This window comes from Callorhinus ursinus, unplaced genomic scaffold (assembly GCF_003265705.2).
Source record: "Callorhinus ursinus isolate GAN/ISIS: 27379988/994484 unplaced genomic scaffold, GSC_fseal_2.0 scaffold48, whole genome shotgun sequence".
Lineage (NCBI taxonomy): Eukaryota > Metazoa > Chordata > Mammalia > Carnivora > Otariidae > Callorhinus > Callorhinus ursinus.
In genome coordinates, this window is record NW_027397110.1 from 8,039,303 (window position 1) to 8,062,661 (window position 23,359).

The 23,359-nt window shown below is 44.6% G+C and overlaps 1 protein-coding gene across 1 annotated transcript; it reads right to left on the reverse strand.

The window, feature by feature from the left end:
- Positions 1-1,771: 1,771 nt before the first annotated feature.
- Positions 1,772-23,356, reverse strand: ADSL (adenylosuccinate lyase). Its single transcript, XM_025881903.2, has 13 exons — positions 23,126-23,356; positions 19,263-19,466; positions 17,051-17,095; positions 16,446-16,525; positions 12,990-13,161; positions 12,741-12,787; positions 11,967-12,057; positions 11,471-11,540; positions 11,178-11,325; positions 9,258-9,348; positions 8,523-8,612; positions 7,615-7,791; positions 1,772-6,161 (listed from the first exon to the last, which is right to left on the reverse strand). The coding sequence occupies exons 1-13, from the start codon at positions 23,294-23,296 to the stop codon at positions 6,075-6,077; spliced, it is 1,473 nt and encodes a 490-aa protein (XP_025737688.1). The 5' UTR covers positions 23,297-23,356; the 3' UTR covers positions 1,772-6,074.
- Positions 23,357-23,359: the final 3 nt, after the last annotated feature.

The following is a 23,359-nucleotide window of genomic DNA, read 5'->3' on the forward strand; positions in this document are numbered from 1 at the left end:
AATTCTATACACACATTTCACCTCCATTAGAGAACAAAAGAGAAAGAAAAATGCCACATTCTTAAAAAGCTTCCTAGGATGCCACTCAAGGCAAAGCCTTTCTCAATTTGTGCCACAGGAAAGGTGGATGGAGCCAGGAATATTGAAGAAATTCAGCCAAGCACCAAGCTGGTGGGAAGAGCAGCATCTGCATCATGATGAAGGGTGGATTACAAGATGATAAAACCAAGGGAAGCGGCGTGGATTTGTTGAAGTTATATCCCAAGAGCACCTTTTCTCAGTGGGACTTAATGAACTTTGCATGTGTTCAGATGTTAAACGGTATATATCCCATTATTGAGGAGCCATTCAGCACTTTGCTCTATAAGCTCCAGGAGGGCAGACAGGCTTGTTCACCATTGTACTCCCAGCATACAGTAGGGTGCTGAAAAAAAAATATGTTCATGTATGAAATCGGGGGGCCCCTGGGTGGCTTAGTTGGTTAAGCAGCCGACTCTTGATTTTGGTTCAGGTCATGATCTTGGGGTCCCGGGATCAAGCTCCACATCAGGTTCCACGCTCAGCAAGGAGTCTGCTTAGGACTCTCTCTCCCTCTCCCCCTCCCTCTCAAATAAATAAATCTTTAAAAAAAAAGTATGATATCTGCATCAGGAACAAGATATCTTATAAATACCTATTTCCTCCAGGTTATCACTAAAGAAATGCTTTTCTAAACGTGAAGTATGATTTAACCCCTTTCTTGAAAGAAATGAGTAACTTATTTAAGGAACTATGGAACGAATCCCTTTGAGATCTGTTCTTTATGTTTGCATTTCTGCTTTATATATTTTTTTAAAGATTTTATTTTTAAATTATCTCTACCCCCAACATGGGGCTCCAACTCACAACCCTGAGATCACAAGAATCACTTGCTCCAACGACTGAGCCAGCCAGGCGCCCCTGCTTTATGTATTTTAAATACACCCGGCCTGTGCTCTACAATCGGCACTATCCTAATTACAACTTTTTAAAGTTTAAAGCGAAACTACTAGTTAAACAATTAGTGTTTAAAGCTGTGGGAGAGGCTTAACACTTTCCCATGGTTTTAAACTTCTGAAGACCCTAGAGCCATAGCAACGGAAGGCTAGATCATTCGTGGATGGAAACACTCGGGTCAGTCATGGTCCCCAAATTCTGTCTTGACTTCTAGTTATGTTCCAGATGAGCTGAATTTGAGCTAAATTTTGTGTCCATTAGACCACACCTCTGATAAAGAACATACCTTGTAAGTAATATATATGAATCCCAGTACTTAAAAATGCTATCATGACGAAATGTAATTTGTTCTATATGGGAATCCTAGAACAAAAAAAGGACATTAGCTAAAAATTAAGGACTTTATTTGATAATGTATCAATACTGGTTCATTAACTGTGATGACTATACCATACTAATGCAAGATGTTAATAAGGAACATCAAGTGTGGCATATGGGAACTCTGTACTATCTTTGCAATATACAAATATTCTAAAATTTAAATAAAAATTGCATTAAAAACTTGAAAAAGGGGGCGCCTGGGTGGTTCAGTTGCCCCAGGTTATGATCCCAGGGTCCTGGGATCAAGCCCCACATGGGGCTCCCTGCTCAGTGGGGGGTCTGCTTCTCCCTCTGCCCCTCCCTTCGCTTGTGCTAATAAATAAAATCTTACAAAAAAAAAACCTTGAAAAAATACACAAAAGCCAAAAGAAAATAAAAACTACCTTAAACTCATCACCCAAGAAACCACACAGTGTTTCATTATATAACTTTATTATTATTTTACTTTCTAAGTAGACTCTATGCCAACATGGGGTTTGAACTCATGACCCCAGGATTAAGAGTCCCATGCTCCACCAACTGAACAAGCCAGGTGCCCCAACTTTTCCTATTTATTTTTTATGCTGACTCATTCCCCATTATTTGGTTGGGGTTTAAGTTCAGCATATACTCTCTTCCATGGCAGGCAAACCAAAACAACAGTATCCTCCTCAAATGTTAGCCTGCTCCCTGACTGGCTGGTGAACTCTCCCAGGCTCAGAAAGGAAAATGACATTTCCTGAGTACCTTCTTCACGTCAGACTCTAGGCTCTGCAATTTCAGTCAGCTAGTCCTCACATCTATCCAGGATTTCCATCACCAATCTGGAGGCACTGTACCTCTGTGCTTCCACTTAAGGACATGAGACTCTTCTGGTTATCAAATGCCAGGGAAGAGAGCTCTAAGTACCCAGGTACCCGTCTGCAGCTGAACAGAAGGTGGTTACCTCACAGTCTGCCCAGATCCTGATTTCTGGATGATTCAAATCCTGGAGTTCAGATCACTGGTTAACTGAATTCAATCTAATTTTTGAGAAGGCCTGGGTCTTCTCTTCTCAGCCAACCTGCAGCCCACCCAAATGCCCTTAATTAAAATGTTACATGGGGGGCTCCCTGACTGGCTCAGTCAGTGGAGCATGTCACTCTTCATCCTGGAGTCCTAAGTTTGAGTCCCACATTGTGTAAAGATTACTTTAAAAAAGATTTTAGGGGCGCCTGGGTGGCTCAGTTGTTCAGCATCTGCCTTCGGCTCAGGTCATGATCCTAGGGTCCTGGGATCGGGCCCCACATCGGGCTCCCTGCTCACCAGGAAACCTGCTTCTCTCTCTCCCACTCCCCCTGCTCGTGTTCCTGCTCTCGCTGTCTCTCTCCCTGTCAAATAAATAAAATCTTTAAAAAATAAAAATAGGGGCGCCTGGGTGGCTCGGTTGTTAAGTTCTGCCTTCGGCTCGGGTCATGATCCCAGGGTCCTGGGACTGAGCCCCGCATCGTGCTCCCTGCTCAGCGGGAAGCCTGCTTCTCCCTCCCCAACTCCCCTGCTTGTGTTCCCTCTCTCACTGTGTCTCTCTCTGTCAAATAAATAAAATCTTTAAAAAATAAATAAAAATATAAAAATTTTAATTAAAAAATAAAATCTTTTTAAAAAATGTTAAATGGAAGAGGCACCTGGCTGGCTCAGTTAGTGGAGTATGCAACTCTTGATCTTGGGGTTATGTGTTCAAAGCCCCACGTTGGGGGGCGCCTGGGTGGCTCAGTTGGTTAAGCGACTGCCTTCAGCTCAGGTCATGATCTCAGGGTCCTGGGATCGAGCCCCGCATCGGGCTCCCTGCTCCGCGGGAAACCTGCTTCTCCCTCTGACCCTCCCCCTGCTTGTGTTCCCCCTCTCGCTGTCTCTCTCTCTCTCTGTCAATTAAATAAATAAAATCTTTTTTAAAAAAACAAAAAAACAAAAAAACAAAGCCCCACGTTGGGTGTAGAGATTACTTAAAAAAATTTTTTTTTAAATTTTTTTAACGTTAAATGGGAAAATAAGAGCAGATAACAAAATTACCCTTGACAGTATAACTTAAGCATGTTAATATAAAAACAAAAGAGACTAGAAAAGGAAAGAAGACATAATAAACCCACCCAAATAGCCCAGGAAGAAAAACCAGCCCAACCACCAATTACTAGAGATCAGAGGTCTAACAATCACAAGACTGTCATCTTATTTCCTTATTTTCTGTGAGAAAATTCAAGTAAAATCCATGGTATCCGGTATCCCCAGTGTCTGGTATATAACATAAGTTCTCAGATCAGCTGAGTTAATGATCAAATAAGTTAATTCTCTGCACCAGACCCAGCAGTTTCAAACATCCCCTCAAGATTCACACGATAGGGGGCTCTCCTGGGTGGCTCAGCTGGTTTAAGTGTCTGCCTTCAGCTCAGGTCATGATCCTGGGGTCCTGAGATCAAGCAGCTCATTGGGTTCCCTGCTCAGTGGGGAGCCTGCTTTTTCCTCTCCCTCTGCCCCTCCCCCCCACTTGTGCTCTCTATCTCAAATAAATAAATAATCTTTTAAAAAAATATTTTATTTATTTATTTGAGAGGGAGATAGAGAGGATCATGACCTGAGCCGAAGGCAGTTACTTAACTGACTGAGACACCCAGGCGCCCAAATAAATAAAAAAAAACTTAAAAAAAAAAAAAAGTTCATATGAGAGGAATAATAAACTGTTTCTGAAAGAGTTGAGACCTTCTATGGCTCCATGCTCTCCAAGCTTGCTTGCTACCCCAAATTGCATTTAGAATTTGGTTTCAAGGATTGTCTCCTGTTCTCCTTTCCAATAGGTTGAGCTCTTTACTCCAGACTACCTTTGATTGTATATGGTTGGAGTCAACTCAGCCTCTCTTTCCTCTCAACATTCCTGACAACTAGGTAGTCTGGCTTCTGACTGAGCTGAAGGGAAAGAATGTGGTGGGGTAGAGGGAGAATCACTAACTCATAGCAGCTTCACTGTCTGGGCCCAAACCAGCCTCTCAACAATGGGTATGGGTCTCAATTGTCTCTTGGGGGGATGCCTGGGTGGTTCAGTCAGTTAAGCGTCTGCCTTTAGCTCAGGTCATGATCCCAGGGTCTTGGGATCAAGTCCCAAATTGGGCTCCTTACTCTGTGGGGAGCCTGCTTCTCCCTCTGCCTGTCACTTCCCCTGCTTGTGCTGTCAAATAAATAGAATAAAAATTGTGTCTCTTGAGGCAACAGCTACCGAAGTCACTCTTCTCCCTCAAAGTGGTATTTAAAGCGCTGACAAGTTTTCTCCTATAGGATCAAGTGCCCTAACATTCCTTCGCCAGGGCGCCTGGGTGGCTCAGTTGGTTAAGCGACTGCCTTCGGCTCAGGTCATGATCCCGGAGTCCTGGGATCAAGTCCCACGTCGGGCTCCCTGCTCGGCAGGGAGTCTGCTTCTCCCTCTGACCTCCCCTCTCTCATGCCCTCTCTCTCTCTCAAATAATTAAATAAAATGTTTAAAAAAAAACAAAAAAACAAAAAAACATTCCTTCGCCACTCCTCATAGGACAAGGTCTCCTTTGGAGGTTGGCTCTCTAGTTTATCTCTGTTCCTCAGACTGGGTGTCCAAAATGGAACATAATGCCATGGCTGTGGAACAGTAAGACTACAGTGGAGTTTAAGCCTAATTTACTTACATTTATCTTAATTTTTTCTTCTTAGTTTTGGCCACATCATTTCAATCTACTTCAGGTTAGAAAAAATTTTAGTTACCTTACCAAATACGTTTATCAGTTAATTGTCCTAGTTTTGTGTTATCTGCAAATCTGATAAATACACTTTCTTCATTTTCATCTATGCTGAAACAATACGTAGAATTGCAGAGGGCTAAGGATAGAGGTCTGTGGACTAACACCAGTGTTCTCCTTCCTAATGATCCTCTTTGGCTACGGCTGGTTCAATCACCTATCAATCTGTGTAACCAGGATTAAAGATTGTCAAATGCCCTGATGAAATCAATACTCAATTAGCATTTCTCCAACATATAAGCTTTATCAAAAGATGAAGTGAGTTTGGGTATAACTTGAGCTGAGTAAGCCTGAAAATTTACTGTAGCTCTGACTTTCATTATATATTCTGGCAAAACATAACTGGATACCAAAGGTATCCAACCATACTGAATCAGAGTCCAGGTTATTTTGCTAGAGACAGATCAAATTTATCTTCAAACTAGAGGACCACGAGTTTGCTTACTCCCTCACAATCAAGTGAGCATGTGAAACTGACTAGGCTGGACAACATGCCTGAAGGAACAGAGCAAACCATGAACTACAGGCTGTGTTGCTATAGAAAACAGAGTCCAACTCAACATAATTTTTCTTTTTTTTTTTTTTTAAGAGAGAGAGAGCAGGGAGAGGTGGGGAGGGGCTGAGGGAGAGGGAGAATCTTAAGAACGCTCCACACCCAGCGCTGAGCCTGATGCCCGTGGGGCTCAATCTCACAACCCTGAGATCATGACCTGAGCCAAAATCAAGTCAGACGCTTAACCAACTGAGCCACCCAGGCGCCCCAACGTAATTTACTTCTGCATTATAAACCTTGAGAAATGTGAAAGCACCATGTAAACAAAAAAGTGCTGTATCAGTTTAAGGTAACAGGTCTTGAGGTAAAAGAAGGCATTAGAATAACATTTTCCAAGACTTGGCAATAAAAGTTAACGAAGCCAATGACTTCTTGTTTAATTCTTTCCAATTCTATAGACGTAATTCTGCTTTCACCTTCATTACACTTTCATATGGTTTCAGCAGGGGATATACCTCCTCTTCTAAGAATCTCTGCACCTGCCAAAGAGGAAAGCAAATTTAAGACAAAGGAAAATATAAAGATGTAAGTTTGATAATGCTTTTTTCAATGTCACCGAGAAATAATTTGATAAAAGCTCTTACTCCACCACTGAATTTCTATTTTTCTCAACTGCCTGTCAAAAATCTGTCCCTTGACCAAGGCAGTTCAACCCACCATGCCCACATGTGCTTCCCCACAAACCAGCCCAGCCTGTTCTTTCCGTTGGTCTCCCCATTGCCCACCCAGTTCCCCAACCTAAAATCATCATTGCTTCTTCCCTCCTCCACATTCAACCAGCTGCCAAGTGACTAACTCCCTAACCAGCCCCGAAATCGCTCCCCTCAACTGGATCTACGACCACCTCGGCTCAACAGCCCTGTCATCTACTGCATGGCCCTTCTGCAGCAGCTTCCTTGCTGGTCTCCTACCTGCAGTTTGTCTTCCAATTTGAAATCCTGTAACTACTTCTGGCACTTGCTGCTCCATCAACACTCAAATTAGTTTCTCTCCCATGTTGGACTATGTATTTGCCAACTCTTACTTGTCCCTAAGATTCAGCTTCCAAGGAGCCTTTCCCGACCTCTCCTATTTTAGGGCTATTCTACTCCTCCTCTGTGATCCCAAAGGATATGCTTCCCGCAATTCCTGCAGGTACTGCTTGGTATCATAATGACCTCTTTATAAGCCTTCACCACTAAGTTTTGAGGCCCAGAATGAAGCACAGTATCCGAATATATACTGAGCACCTAGTCTGCACTCGTAAATGTTTTTGAATTAGCTCTTGTGGTCTCCAAAAGGCCAAGAGGGAAAATGACATTTATTGAATACTTACTATGCACCAAGCACTGTGCTAGGCCTCTTAATCCATACAAGCACCAGCCTGTGAGATATGTATTCTTACCCTGGCAGCCTTTAAAGCCAGAAGTCAGGAATGAACCTGACTGATCTACCTGAGGGTAAAATCCAATCTTTGTCCGTTATACCACATGCTCCGGACCAGAATTCGGAGAAATCCACAGGGGGAAATACTTAAGACAGCTCAAAACAACCAAATCTTCACATTTCAGCCTGCTCCGAATTTTTTTTTTTCCAGCCTGCTCTGAATTCTGACTGGCCTCATTCTCATCATACCTCTTATAAAAGTAGAAACATTAAAGACAGTATCCCAGGTTCTGCAGCCCAGTCGTGTAAAAAGAGGGCATTTCGGGGGCACATGGGTGGCTCAGTTAAGCATCCAACTCTTTATTTGGGCTCAGGTCATGATCTCAGGGTCATGAGATCGAGCCCCGAGTTGGGCTTCACGCTGGGTGCAGAGCCTGCTTAAGACTCTTCCCACCCCCACTCCCACAAGTTCTCTCTCTCAAAAAATTTAAAAATAAAAATTTAAAAATTTAAAAAAGAGGGCATTTGGGGAGGCTTATAGAGCTCTGGAAGTGTCCTGGTGCTTACCTGTTGGGATGCACGACCCGTAAACGAAGTAGGATCCAGTAGATGGTCCAACTGGGAGTGAATGGGACTGAAGTAGGCATCAGCCTGGATTCGCTCTATGAGGTCATTGTCACCCCCTTCCTGCTTGACCACAGCAGCTGCCTGCTGGGAAAGCACTCTGATTTTCTCATGGCAATCCTGGGAAGACAGTGAAGTACTGTTGGTTCATTTACGAAAAGGGCATTTTAACATCTTAAGACGTCATCCAGGGACGCCTGGGTGGCTCAGTCGTTAAGCAGCTGCCTTCGGCTCAGGTCATGATCCCAGGGTCCTGGGATCAAGCCCCGCATCAGGCTCCCTGCTCAGCGGGAAGCCTGCTTCTCCCTCTCCCACTCTCCCTGCTTGTGTTCCCTCTCTCGCTGTCTATCTGTCAGATAAATAAAATCTTTTAAAAAAATAAAATAAAAAAAAGAAGTCATCCAACACCACATCCATGCTGGTACACAAAGCCCTTTGGGGCTGAGGTGGTTCCCCTCGCAGTCTGACTCCAAGACCTTGACCCTCTGACCATATTCTAGGATGAGCCTGAAGTAAATGCCCATCTCGCACTGGCTCCTCCAAAGCCTCACGAAACGTGTGCTCTTGTGTCCTGCCCACTTCCCATCATTCCCCATTGGAAATTCAGACCTAATTCCTTCACTAAGAGTAGACCTTTTCTACAGGTGACTAAGTGACTCACTCTTAACAAGCCAAGTTCACCACCATCACCCGCCAGAGACAAGTCTGTTCTACAGCAGAATGTGGTCACTGCTCTGTACCAATACCATGACTGAGGGTGATGACAGAAATGCTTTCATTCTCCTTAAGGGAGGAGAATAGGACTAAAGGTGCACTTTCCACCTATCCAGGAGCATGAGGGGTTAACAAACCTGGCGGTTACCCCCAGCTTTCACCATGGCCATGATGATGTTCTCCGTGGCCATGAAAGGCAGCTCTTGCCGAATGCGCCGCTCAATTACCTAGAACGAATGCAGGACGAAGATGGCGCAAGGTTACAAAGTCACACACACAGTAAGAAATCCACTGTGACCCACAAAATGCACACAAGGACATGAATTATCATATTTATGAAGACTGAGAGTAGAATGGATCGTTTTCATCTACACTGTATTTTTCAGGTTTTCTTTCTAATCCAAAGTATTATTTTGATTTAAAAAAGGAACACCAATTTAAAGAAACTTTGAAGAGTTGCTTCATTGAAAGATTTCTAAAACCTAAACTTTGTTAAAATTTCAGTGCCCAGCCTCAAGAGCCAAGTATATAATGGAAATGAACCCATCTGCCTCAAGTACTTAAAAACAGGCAAAGGAAATCGTCTGCTCTGCCAGTCACACCAGAGCTGGTGAATCATGCTCATACATAGTTGTAAGCCAATTCAAAGTACTTCCTTTTCTCTTTTTTATAAACTTGTCTATGGATTCCAGGGTTAGTTCTCTAGAGCTTATGTCACAACCTTCGGAATGAGCTCTGGTTGGGAAGAACACCTATTGGACCAGGATGCAGCTCCCCAAACATATTCACTCCAGGGCAGGAAAAGATTACACTCCCCCTCCCACATGCCAACCCCCTCCCTAATATTTTGTTTTTTAATTGAGGCTTCTTACTTTAGGGTACACCACCAATCCTTCAGAAATGTTCTGCAGCGTATTTAATATCGTATCTGCAGTGAGAAATGCCTCAGCCAAACAGATACGTCTGGAAAACAAACAGCCAATTCAGTTATCTCTTTAAACAGTGTCAATTTGAGTGAAATGTAGGGTGTGTCCCAAGAAGTTGCCTCACTGACTTGTCATGCCACATGTACTACTTGGACAACTTCCTTTAATCTCATGACTTCAGCTACCCCAGTATCCTGATGACCTTCAAATCTATTACCCCTTGTCCAGGCTACCTGCTTATGTGCCAGATCCATACCCCACTGGAGAGCTCGACCTGGTTGATCCATAGGTACCTCAAACCCCAAACTGGACTCAGCCACTTTTCCACTGCTTTCTGCTCACATGTCAAACCCACTGTTCTTCTCCCTGCAGTTCCCGTCTCAGTAAATGGCACTAGCACCCCATCACTGATCTTAATTCTCACTGCAGCCCACCACCAGGGCCAGCCAATCTGCCCCTGATTTTATACCCACATCCCTCCTCTGATCACATGGCCACTATGCCAGTGTGGACTTGGGATTTTTAAAAAATCCTCCAAATTGTTACAGCGTGTTTTAGTGGGCACATCTGATTAGGTCACACCCTGCCAAGAAGTATTCAACGGCTGACTTCTGAATGAGTTCACCCATCTTATTTCCATCGATGTCTTATTCCCTGGATTACACACAGATCCCAGAGAGCTAGCTTTAACCATGTATCCTTTTCAGAGGAGGCTGGGTGGCTCAGTCATTAAGCGTCTGCCTTCGGCTCAGGTCATGATCCCAGGGTCCTGGGTTCGAGCCCCATATCGGGCTCCCTGCTCAGCAGGAAGCCTGCTTCTCCCTCTCCCACTCCCCCTGCTTGTGTTCCCTCTCTCGCTGTGTCTGTCAAGTAAATAAAATCTTAAAAAAAAACTATGTATCCTTTTCAGATCCTAGTACAATGCGAGCAAATCAAAGTAACGTGACACTGCTTTTATTTTTTTTTAAAAGATTTTATTTATTTATTTGACACAGAGAGACACAGTGAGAGAGGGAACACATGCAGGGGGAGTGGGAGAGGGAGAAGCAGGCTTCCCGCGGACCAGGGAGCCCAATGCGGGGCTCGATCCCAGGACCCCGGGACCATGACCCGAGCCGAAGGCAGACGCTTAATGACTGAGCCACTCAGGTGCCCCTGCTTTTAAAAAGTACAGGATAGGGGCACCTGGACGGCTCAGTTGGTTGAGCAGCTGCCTTCGGCTCAGGTCATGATCCTGGAGTTCTGGGATTGAGTCCTGCATCGGGCTCCCTGCTCGGCGGGGAGTCTGCTTCTCCCTCTGACCCTCCCCCCTCTCATGTGCTCTCTCTCCCTCACTCTCTCTAATAAATAAATAAATAAAATTAAAAAAAAAAAAGTACAGGATAGGGGTGCCTAGCTGGCTCAGTTGGTTAAGCGTCTGCCTTTGGCTCAGGTCATGATCTCAGGGTCCTGGGATCAAGCCCCAGTCGGGAATCCCTCCTCAGCGGGGAGTCTGCTTCTCCCTCTGCCCCTCCCTCTGCTCATGCTCTCTCGCTCTCTCTCAAATAAATAAATAAAACCTTAAAAAACAAAACAAAACAAAAAAAGCCTATTATTTCTTAAGTCTCAGAGCATCACCTCCTCTGTGAAGCATTCCCTGACTCCTCCACCACTACTCCCCCCGTCTTAGTTCCCACAGAGATTATCTCGTACACACTCTGATCCTAACATGCATCACACTGTTCAATGTTCTTGCCTCCCTCCTAGACTCCAGGCTCTGTGGGGACACGGAGAAAATGCACAGATGCTCAAAACCTCCTTCTGCTTCCAGGCTCCTCTCTGGTCCTCCCCCCCACTTGCTATATGTGGCATCCCCCTTCTACTGACCGGTTGGCACTATCATCCAATGTGCGCTCAAACCACTGCACAGATGCCGTCTGCAGCGGGTCCATGATAAGGGTCATCAGGTGGCGGGCAAGGCTGCAGCAGCGCTCAGAGCGCATAGGGTTCCGCTTGTATGGCATCGCACTGGAGCCTGCCCGTACAAGGAGGAGAAGCAAAGGCAGAGAGACTTCAGAGGACAGCGGATGCCTGAGCACGCTGCTGGGTGAGCTAGTAACACATGCCCACAGGCCTCCCAGCATTGCTGCGGTGCTCCCACGTCTTCACAGAACACTCACCAATCTGCTGTTTTTCGAAGGGTTCTTCCATCTCCTTGAGGTTTGCCAGGAGTCGTATGTCAGTACAAATCTGGGGGGAAAGGGCCACAGGCATCAACCCACAGTGCTGGTGCACAGGACTCTGGGAGCAGGGGCTAGGCTGATGAAGGAGGTGAGCACGTCCTCTCCAAAAGCTCCCGGAGAATATCTCACTTAGACTTCTCCTGGCTCCTAAAGAGCGGGACTAACAAGTAAGGGAGCGTGGAAACACTTGTGTGAAACACTGCTGAAGACAGCAAGGAAAAGACAGCGCAAGATGAGCTTTAACGAGAACGCTGGAGCTTGTCCTGTCTTTTAACCACCTTAATTTAAGAGGTGTCACCTACAGACCCCCAGAGGGTGAAAATGAAGCTTGACATCTCGAGATAGGACTAAATAAAAGTCTGAGGCCAATTCCATCTGTCTGTGGTGTGCAAAGCTCTCAGCCCAACCCCCGCAAACTGCTACCACCACTCACCTTGTGCACAGATGCTCCCAAGCTAGCTAGCAGAGACAGCACCTCAATATCCACTTTTCGTGTATAGGTCTGTCCTGTGATAATGAAAGCCCTAAAAGTAATAGGACAGAATCATAAGTGAAAATATTTCAGGGGCACCTGGCTGGCTCAGTTGGCGGACCAGGCAACTCTTGATCTCAGGGTTGTTTAAGTTTGAGCCCCACACTGGGTGTAGAGATTACTTAAAAATAAAATCTGGGGGAAAAAAGTGTTTTTTCAAAATGTGACTGTGTCAAACAAATGAGCAAAAACAGACCTTAAGGAAAAGCTTGGTGTCACTGGTATACGAAGTCATACTGAGTCCAGACAACCTCACTGATAATATGCTTCTGAAACAGACTGTTCTTCCACCCTTTTCACTAACACCCAGACCCGAGAAGGAAATGTGGGCCTGTGGTACCCATGTCTTGCCACAGCCTGATGGAAATGCCTGGAACAAGAAGCCATGGTGAAGCCTTGTGGCCCTCAGTGGAAATGGTCAGATTTAGATGAACCCCCTGGAGGACCTCAACACGGGTGAGACTATTCTAAACATCTCAGAAGTAAACACTTTCCTTTTTCCTTATAGACTATAAAAAAATAGAATCTAGACTATAAGAAAATAAAACCCAGGCCAGAGATAAAAGGAAATGGGTAGAAGAACTAAGGAAGAAAAAGTCAGGGTCAAATCAAGAGGTACACTGAACACAAGCCTTCATCATCACTTAGTAAGGAAGCCAATACTCATTTACCTACCTCTTAAATCCTGCCTTTTCTGTCACCATCTTGTCAAGCTGCTCTACCTTGGAAGAAAAAGACATTCCTGTAGAAATCCAGGTGTGACCAGTATGAGAACATCTCAACATCCTGCCCAGGTTTCAACCCTTGGTACTCCTTCCAGTCCATTCATCCCAGGATCAAACTCTCCTCCCATCCTGGAGGCCAGCTTTGTCTCTGGTGCTCTCACCACTGAGTTTCTGTGTCCCCCGGTTGCTCTCAGAATACCTTCTGGTCATCTCCCTCGAAGAGCTGCAGGAAGCTGGCCTGAGTGCCAGTGGTGCCCTTCACTCCCCGGAAGCGCAGGTCATCTCGGACACGCTTCAAGTTCTGGAGATCCATGCAAAGATCCTGAATCCAAAGACAGCAACGTTTCCCAACTGTGGTCAGCTGAGCAGGCCTGAAAATGACCCAAAAAGGACACAGAGAAGTCTCAAACCAAGGACTTACTTCATAAAAGCTTCACTGCTTCTTCAAACAATCACTGCTACCCCTGGAAAGGGTAAGAATTAAAGAGATAGAGAAACCGGTGTAGACAAAACCAGAGCTAAGAAGTTTGAGCAAATAATAGTTAAGGAAATTCAATGTCATTTATAAATATTCAATGATTATAAAACTGAAGGTCTCCTAACATAGTTCTTTATCATCAAGAGGCAATATAAGGGCAAGGACAATGTCTGTTTTGTTTGTCCCCAGACTTTGGCAGTCAAATACACTCATGTAACAAACATTTGCCAAGTATCCAATGTGTTCTTGGTTTTGAAAATACAGCAAAACGAAACAGACAAGGTTCCTGTCCAATGGAGCTCACACTGTGGTGTAAACAAGTAAACAAAGTAACTACTGATTGTCAGAAATGTGAAAACATAAAATGATGAGGACACTGGAGAATGCTACTCTAGACTGTCCGTAAAGGAAGGCCTCTGAGGAGATCTGATGAGAAGCTAGCCATGCTGTGGAGAACCCCAAAACACACATAACCAAAGGACTCTATAACAGCTGATGGCTTCGCTCCCCATCCCAAGTCTAAATCGATCTACTGCTGGTGTGTTTCTGAACATAAAATATAATTATGAATACACTGCAATAAAGTTGGAGTCCTAAGAGATGACCTAGCTCATCCCAGATGGATTTTCTCTCCTATCAGGCTAATGACATGAACAGATGGCAACACGAGGGCATACCATGAGCCACAGTATGTCCCCCCATTAATCTCATGGTAGTTTTCTAGCTAACTCTCGCTAATAGATTACTGGTACAAGCCAAGAAATAAATGGATGGCTTTGCATGGATCTGTTCATGGCAGCATTGTACATAACAGCCACAAAGTGGAAAAAACCCAAATGTCTAGCAACTGAAGAACGGACAAACAAAATCTGGTATATCTACCATTTTGGGCTATAAAAAGAAATGAAGCGCTCTACATGCTACAATGTGAACACTGAAAACATTATACTAAGTGAATAAAGCCAGTCATAACAAGATGAATATTGTATGACTCTATTTAAATAAAAAGTCCAGAAGAGGCAAATCCATAGACAGAAAATAATGACTGCCAGGGGACAGTTAAGAGGGGAATAGGAGTGACTGCTAAATGGGTGTGGATTTTTTTGAAGGGTGATGGAAATATTCTGAAATTATGTACTGGTGACTGTGTAATTCTGTAAATGTACTAAAAACCACTAATTAGGGGCGCCTGGGTGGCTCAGTCAGTTGGGCATCCGATTCTTGATTTCGGCTCAGGTCGTGGGATTAAGCCCCATATCAGGCTCTGTGCTCAGCAGGGAGTCTGCTTGAGATTCTCCCTCCCTCTACACCTCCCTCAGTTCACGCTCTCTCTCTAAAATAAATCTTAAAAAAAAAAAACCACCACTAATTGTAGACTTAAAAAGGGTGAATTTTATGGTATGTGAATTATATCTCAATAAAGCGGCTTCCCCTCCCCTCCCTTTTTAAAAGATTTATTTATTTGAGAGGAAGGGAGAGAGCAGGGAGCCTGATGCAGGGCTGGATACCAGGACCGAGATCATGACCTAAGCCAAAATCAAGTCAGCTGCTTAATTGATTGAGCCACCCAGGCACCCCCCCCTTTTTTTTTAAGTAGGCGTGAGCTCCACATGGGGCTTGAACTCACAACCCTGAGACCGAGAGTCGCATGCTCTACTGACCGAGCCAGCCAGGTGCCCCAAAGCTGCTGCTTTTTAAATGCAGGAAATGACCTAAGTTGAGGTGATATCTATGCATCATACCATTTTCTGAGTGCCTAACGCCTGCTAACTGTGCCAGCAGATACCCTCATCACCCTATACCCAAAGGAATACTGGGACGCATGCATTCTCTGAGCACTCTCCAATACTCACAGGAGAGGAAGACGAGTTGCAACTCAGGTAATACTAGGGAGTCAGCAGAAGGCAACGTTTGTCATGGCCAACCCCTATATACTGCACATTGACTCCTCATGAACTTTTTTTTTAAAGATTTATTTATTTGACAGAGAGAGTGAGAGAGCACAAGCAGGGGGAGGGCAGAGGGAGAGGGAGAAGCAGGCTCCCCCAATGCAGGACTCCATCCTGGGGACCCTGGGATCACGACCTGAGCCAAAGGCAGATGCTTAACCATCTGAGCCACCCAGGCGCCACTCTCATGAATAATTTCTTCAGGTTTCTGCTACCAGTAAATGCAGGCCCTAACTTTGAGGAAGATTAAAGTCAACAGCCTTTCCTAAATTATAGGAGATAATATCCTTATTGCCGGGGCACGTAGGTGGCTTAGTTGGTTGGGCATCTGCCTTTGGCTCGGGTCATGATCCCAGGGTTCTGGGATCAAGCCCCGCGTCGGGCTCCCGGCTCAGCAGGGAGCCTGCTTCTCCCTCTTCCCCTGCTCCTGCTCGCTCTCTCTCTTTCAAAAAAAAACCACCCTTGTTGCCATAGCAATACCGCACCAAAATATAAGGCAGATGCTAACACACCACTACTGAAATGTCATTAGAAGTTTGCTACTAGCATTCCAAAAATGACATTCTCTGCTTTTGAAAAGGATTTTATTTGCTAATCATAAAAATATTTGCACATTTTAAAAATACAAAATATAGGGAAAAATTTAATTATCTTACTATCCCATAAACAAGAGAAAATCAATATTTACATCTTGGTGTAATTTCTTCCAATCTTTGTACAATTTATATGCTGTCTTTATCCCATAACATTAACCTAAGCATATTTCCATGATATTGGTCTTACAAGCATCATTTTAATGGCTACGTATTATTCCTGCCTATGAATATACTATATACTATACCTTATTTAATTATTCTCTTATTGTGGACATTTAGATGGTTTCCAATGATTACTATCAAACCACTATTTTAGCAAAGATCTTTGTACATAAGGCTATTTGCATAATTTAGATTACTTCCTTGGGATAGAGTCTTAAAAATGGAATTACTAAATCAGGAAACATGAATACTTCCTAAGGCTCTTGATCCATATTTCCCCAAATCCCCCAAATGAACTCTTACTACTATAGCTTTTAAGGTAGAGACAAGATTCATTCCTCATAAGCATCCCAAGTTATTTGCTTACACTGTGTTTTGAGATTCTTCATCTCCAGGCTTCCATGGAGAAGGGAAACTGAAGAAATGCACACAAACTAGCCCAAGTCCCAAGAAGTAATCATATCACTTACTGGAAATGTGTGAAACCTAAGGTGGGAAGATCGGCTCGTTCCTTAGCAAAGTCAGCAAGCCGAGAGATCACTCTAGCAAGCTGTAAGAAAGACCGTGTAGTGAAGAATGAGTTCAGGGTGAGCTTGTTACATAATCAGGAGCTAAAATTTTAGACAATTTAATATAAAATGAGATGTCCAGCCTGTGGAAGGCAGAGGCGTATCTTCATCTTTGTATCCCAAAGTGCCTTGATGAGTTCAGAGCAATCAACGTTTGAAAACTGAGTTGACTACCTAAAGAGTTATGAACTTTTTCTGCACAATTTTAAGACCACTTATGTGCTCATGCAGAAAAAAGGACAAAGTCACAAATCTGACCCACCTATTCCAACAACAAGCCACTGGTTAACTTCCTTCATTTAAAAGGCTATGTTTTAAAAAGGATTTGCTTAGAGCATTTTAACCCAGAAAGAGACAATTAATTAGTTCTATAGATCAGATATAGGATCATTTGTCTGAATAAAAGATAATCTATTTATAGTCACGTTGCATTGATTTATTCCAAAATGGTGCCCATCCCCTATCATAGGGAACTCAGGGCTGACAAGAGACTGCTGCCAACTCACCTTTGGCAAAAGCAGGTCAAATGCGTTTCTAAGAATAATCAGGTCCTGCAAAAGAAAATGCAGTGGTCTCACATTAAACAGCTTTGCCCAAACAATAATATTACATAACACTTTTTGGCCATCACAACTGGGCTTCTCAGCCACCTACCTCACTATGAGCAACCCTCTGTGCAAGCCAGAAGATCCTAACAGCAGTTGTTCTTTTCAGATTACTGTTTTAAAAGCACATCAACCGGGGCCGCCTGGGTGGCTCAGTCGTTAAGTGTCTGCCTTCGGCTGAGGTCATGATCCCAGGGTCCTGGGATCGAGCCCCACGTTGGGGTCCCTGCTCAGCGGGGAGCCTACTTCTCCCTCTCCCACTCCCCCAGGGTCCTGGGATCGAGCCCCAAGTCGGGCTCCCTGCTCAGTGGGGAGCCTGCTTCTCCCTCCCCCACTCCCCCTGCTTGTGTTCCTGCTCTTGCTGTGTCTGTCAAATAAATAAATCAAATCTTAAAAAAAAAAAGGCACATCAACCTAGACAGCAGTACTTCTGGGATCTCCAAGGAACACAACCCTTTTGCCCCCGAAGGCCAATGTACATGGTATCTAAAACGACTGGAAAACAGTCATGGGGCAAACTTCCATCCTGAATACTCTGAGGATGTCCAGGTCAACAAGCTCTAGAACTTCCCAAAGAGGAATGCCTGAGTCTCTGAGAAGCTTCCAGGGGGAAAATTCCATTAGTTTCCCCTCCTTTGTTCATGTCTATCATTGCGAACAACAACAAAAAGACATAAACCAGAATATCAAGGTTTAGGAAATTTGAAGCTGTTCTTGAGGGAAACAGGAGATGTACTTCAGGCAACTCACATGAGACAGTAATTGCTGAGCTCAACCACACACTGGGTACGTGTTTAAAAAAAAAAAAAGTATATTCCAAGTGAGGGCATTGTTGTTCTTCCATTATTTGAGTCACCAGTTACACACAGATGCCTTTATTTTTTTTTTTTAAAGATTTTATTTATTTGAGAGAGAGAGAGAATGAGAGAGAGAGAAAGCACATGAGGGGGGAAGGGTCAGAGGGAGAAGCAGACTCCCTGCTGAGCAGGGAGCCCGATGCGGGACTCGATCCAGGGACTCCAGGATCATGACCTGAGCCGAAGGCAGTCGCTTAACCAACTGAGCCACCCACGCGCCCACACAGATGCCTTTAATTAGGTACCACTTGAGACTACAAATATTTGGGGCAACTTAAAAATTAGTGCTTCTTTCTGAGTTGGAAGCGTATCTGGAAATGGAACTTCTGGTCCCTGGGCACAGTGTGATTAAGAGCGCAGCTTTGGAGCCATTCTTCCTGGGCTTCTGTCCTTTCTAGCTATGTGACACTGGGCAAGTCCTTCAACCTCTCTTGTGTCCTCATGCGTGGAGACGGGGATCATAAAGCCAGATCCGAAAGACTCCACATTCTGATTCCATTTATAGGACATTACCAGAAAAGGCAAAACTACAGAGAAGGAAAGCAAGTGAATGGCTGTCGGAGTGGGGACGGATGCAAACAGGCACAAGAACTTCTTAGAGTGAGGGATGTGCCATAAAACCGAAGTGTAGTGAAGGTTGAACTGTATCAATTTACTAAAACTCACTGAGCTGCACATTTAAGATGGGGAAATTTATGGTATATAAACTACACCTCAAGAAGCTGTTGAAAAATGGGAGATAAAAGCACCTCTCTCTTGGTTGTTGTGAAGAATAAAGTAATACATACAAAATGCTCAGAATACTGCCAAGCACCTAGTAAACTCTTAGGAAAATGCGATATTACTTTTTCACATTTGACGATAAGCTGATCTGCCAATTAAGTGTTTTCTGTAAGAATCACAATGCAATTCTTTCTTTTTTTTTCTGGAAGTTACAGCAATGAGTTATAAAGAGTTAGAAAAAGTTAGAAAGAAAATCCCTCTGGACAATTACCTTGCCACTAAAACACTAAGACCTTGACTTACATCCAACGAACTAATGCGTAAACTGTATCTGCCAGTCTTATATTATGGAGGTCATTAGGGGCTTATAGTTTAGATTGGAAGGATAACAAAAGCAGAAGATTCCCGAGTTTAAGATAGCCCTAAAACTAAAGATCTATGGAGTCACTTCCTAAAATTAGACAAAATCACATAAAATTTATAAATCCATTATGAAGACTGGGTCCTAAGTGGAAACAAAACAAGGCTCCTACTGTATTGTCTCCAACATAGCAGGAGGTGGCGCCAAGATGAATTATGGCAGCAGCTTTCGGGCAGCAGTGACCAAACGTGTGCACGTGAGCCATCACATCATGTCGTAACTGCTTCTCTTCCTCAGCTGCCATTTTGAAGTCGATGTTGTCCAGGTTTGATTTCATCTCCTGGATTTGTTCATCTGTGATAGGCAAACCCAATGTCTGCAGAACAGGCAAAACAAAATAAAATAACCTCAAGTGTCACGACGACTTGAAGTGACACTGAGAAAAAAACTGGTTCATGTTAGCATTTATGCCCCACCTCCCAATTCTTAAGTTAAAATTTGGGGCAGGGCTCTGGGTAGCCCAGTCGACTGAGCCATGCCAGCTCTTGATTTCAGCTGTCATGACCTCAGGGTCTTGGGACTGAGCCTGGCGACAGGCTCCCTGCTCAGCTGGGGAGTCTGCTTGTCTCCCTCTCCCTTTGATCCCCACCCGACCCTGGCTTGTACATACTCTAAAACAAATCAATAAATCTTTAGAAAAAAATAAAAATAAAATTTGGGGCAACTAAAAGTATATAGAGAGGAGTTTTCTTTTTTAAGATTTTACACATTCATATTTTAAAAAGGCTAGCCCACTGATGTCAGAAAAGGAGAGGGGAGTTAAGGGTCTACACTGCAGAGGAAATGCACCTCGAGGTATTGTTTTCTGGCTCAGTCAGTTAAGCAACTGCCTTCAGCTCAGGTCAGGATGCCAGGGTCCTGGGATCGAGCACCGCATCGGGTTCCCTGCTCAGCAGGGGAATCTGCTTCTCCCCCTCCCCCTCATGCTGTCTCTCTCGCTCGCTCTCTTTCAAATAAATAAAATCTTAAAAAAAAAAATTTTATTTATTTATTTTGGGGGGCATGCATGTGCATGGGGAGGGACAGAGGGAGAAAGAATCCCAAGCGGAGCGTGTGGAGTGTGAAGCGCCAGGCAGGGCTCGATCCCACTACCCTGAGATCACCATCAAGCTGAAACCAAGAGTCGGATGCCCAACCAATTGAGCCACCCAGACGCCTTGGAGGGCATGATTTTTTTTTTAGTTATTTATTTTTGAGAGAGAGAGAGAGAGAGCGAGCACTCAAGCGAGTGTGAGTGGGGGGGGGCAGAGGGAGAAGCAGACTCCCCGCTGAGCCAGGATGCTGGGATCCCAACCTCAGCTGAAGGCAGACACTTAACCAGGCAGACACTTAACTGAGCCACCCAGACGCCTGAGGGTATGATTTTCTTAATGAATAACGTAAATTACATTCTAAGTAAATGCCAAAATATCCAACAATGTAATTCTGATCTTTGTTCCCTCTACCCTTATATCTCTGCCTGGCTCACACGTTTTGGTCTCTGGGCTCAAAAGTCATCTTCTCAAAGAGGTCTTTCCTGACTCCAGTATGAAACATCCTTCTTATATGTCATTCATCTATCCCTTTAACCTAAATTTATTTACAGCACTTACCACCACATGACATTTTTACAAATGCGTTAGCCTGTCTCTCCCTCTAGAATGTATACTCCGTAAGAGGAGAGTCTGTTGTATTTATTGCTTACCCCTTAGTGCTTGGCCTGTAAGTGCCCAAAGTGTTGGGATCCAGGCCAAAACTTCACATTTGACCCAGACGGAGTTACTTAGAGAAATGAAAATTAAGAATGTTGTAAGTGGTTTTGCCAACAAATTATATACAGCAAACTTGGTAAAACTGAAAACCACTGCAGGACGTTATTGAGAAAATAAACACATAAACATCTTACATTCATCCATCACTGGAAAAATCGGGCTGTCAAAAAACAGCTTGCAGCCCACAGGCAGCTCAGAACCCTGGGTTCAAGTGCTGAATATACAGAATGGTGAAATTCATTCAAACCTCTCTTTGAAACTCCCAAGCCTTGGCCCTGGGGAGGACCTTGCATCTTAGGCCTGTCTTGCTCAAGATGGTAGCTACTTGCCAGATGTGGCTATTTACATTTAAATTGATTGAAATTAAAAAATAAAAATTCAGTTCCTCAGTCACACTAGCCAAATTTCAAGAGCTCAGTAGCCATATGGGCAAGGCTGCCTTGGATTGTTAAGACAGTAGAGAGGGTATCTCAGGGCTCCTCCCAAAGCTAAGCAGCAGGGGGCAGTGCGGCCAAACTGCTTCCTACCCCCAAGCAATGCATTTTGTTAAAATTCATCCTCCACTTCTGCTTTTCTGCATTCCTCAACATCTCTTATTCAATTTTTTTCTTAACTACTAAATTATTATGCAGTTTATGCTAATTTTGACACCCTAATAGATAATCCAAACGCAGATTATACTAAAACTGTATGCATTTCAGACAATGTGCTGACTGGGCAGAGGAAAGAATACATATTCAGACAACTCTACATTTCAATTCCAGCTAGATGACATTTCCTAGCTATGGTGATCCTGCAAAGTCTTTGAATGCCACTACCCTCATCTATATAATGGAGTATCATACGAAGGACAAAAGAGTACGTGCCAGTACATGATAAATCACAACACCCTATTAATGTCCTTTTCTACCCATTACTGGTATCTAAGCCAATAGTTTATGAAGTCTTTCTGTGTCTCCATTCCATCATCTGTCAAACATCTGTAAAATAGTACTTACCATAGGGTTGTTTTGAGGGTTAATGAGCCATTAATATTCAAGGTCTTAAGACAGTGCCTGGCACATAGTAGACATGATAAATGTGTCCACTATTATTATGTCACTTAATTTTCTTGAGCACAGTGATGGGGAGGGGGAAAATCTAGGAAGAGTTTTCTGTTTGGGGCGTTCAGCTGTACCTTCGTCCCAGGCATGTGCTCAGATTGTTTCCAAGTTTACTGATGCCCTTTGAGAGGACACTGCCATCTTGCCTGTTGTGGCGTTTTCCTCTGAAACTTTATAGCTCTCTGGATCACCTTCAGTTTCCTTCAACTCCTCTGGGAAGGCCCCTCTGGAGCTATTTCTGAAAGCGCTGAGCTAAATAGCCCTATATGCAGAAATCCCATCTGATAATCCCCTACCCTGATTCTTCCCTCACTAGAAAGGCAAAACGCAGCCGAGTGGAGCGGAAGTAGTGGCCTAGGAAACACGAATTTTGTTGTGACAGTCCTGTCACTAACTACACTGAGGCTCAGGCTCTGCACTGAACCCAGGTTCACACCCAGGTTCCGCTATTAATGGTTAGGAGCAAATAATGCGCTTGGCTATCACTGAGGTTTGATTTCTCCCATATAATGTGGGAAAAGCACCACCTAGTTTGCAAAGTCTTTACGGGTTAAACGGGAAAAGATGTGTAAAGAAATTAGTCGCACAACTGAGTACGTAACGAGCGCTCAGTGTCCGTGGTCAGCAGAGTATTCCTGCAGGAATGGCCAAGATTAAACTCTTAAAACCACAGCGTGCATTTCTCGCCGCCTCCTCCGCGTCTCTAACCCTCCGTGAATCAAAACCAAGGAGGCGGCTCGCCTGGGTGGCTCAGTCGTTAAAGGTCTGCCTTCGGCTCAGGTCATGATCCCAGAGTCCTGGGATCGAGCCCCGCATCGGGCTCTCTGCTCTACAGGAAGCCTGCTTCTCCCTCTCCCACTCCCCCTGCTTGTGTTCCCTCTCTCGCTGTGTCTCTCTCTGTCAAATAAACAAATAAAATTAAAAAAAAAAAAAGGAGGCAACAGGTGTCGCCCTCCTGCCCTGACCTTCCTGGGGCCACAGCTCCTCGGGAAAGGGATACTCGGCCGAAAATGGCGGGGCAGCTGCCCCTAGGGGTCAGGCCCAGGCTCGTCTCCGAGCCCCGCACGTGCTGGGGCGGGCCCGCCTCTCCCCGCCCGGACCCTATCCCCGCGGCCCGTTACCTGCTCGGCCTCCGCCAGCCACAGCCAGAGCTGCCGCCAGGTCCGGAATTTGTACCTTTCGCTAAACACGAAGCACATCTCCGGGCTGGCGTAGCGGGAGGCAAGCGGCGAGCGGTAGCTGTCGTGCCCGCAGGCCGCCTGCTCCCCGCCGCGATCGCCTCTTTCTGCCATCCCGAACACGATATCCTACTGAAGGACGCAGGCCCCGCGAGGGCGGGAGCGGAAGGCCGGGGG

Coding starts and splice junctions, on each gene's coding strand:
- ADSL (XM_025881903.2), bottom strand. CDS start 23,296: ATGGCAGAAAGAGGCGATCGCGGCGGGGAGCAGGCGGCCTGCGGGCAC. Junction 12,058..12,740: donor GAAAAGGCAGGATTTAAGAG/GTAGGTAAATGA, acceptor TATTACTTTTAG/GGCTTTCATTATCACAGGAC. Junction 8,613..9,257: donor GATTGGTGGTGTACCCTAAA/GTAAGAAGCCTC, acceptor CATTCGTTCTAG/GTAATTGAGCGGCGCATTCG.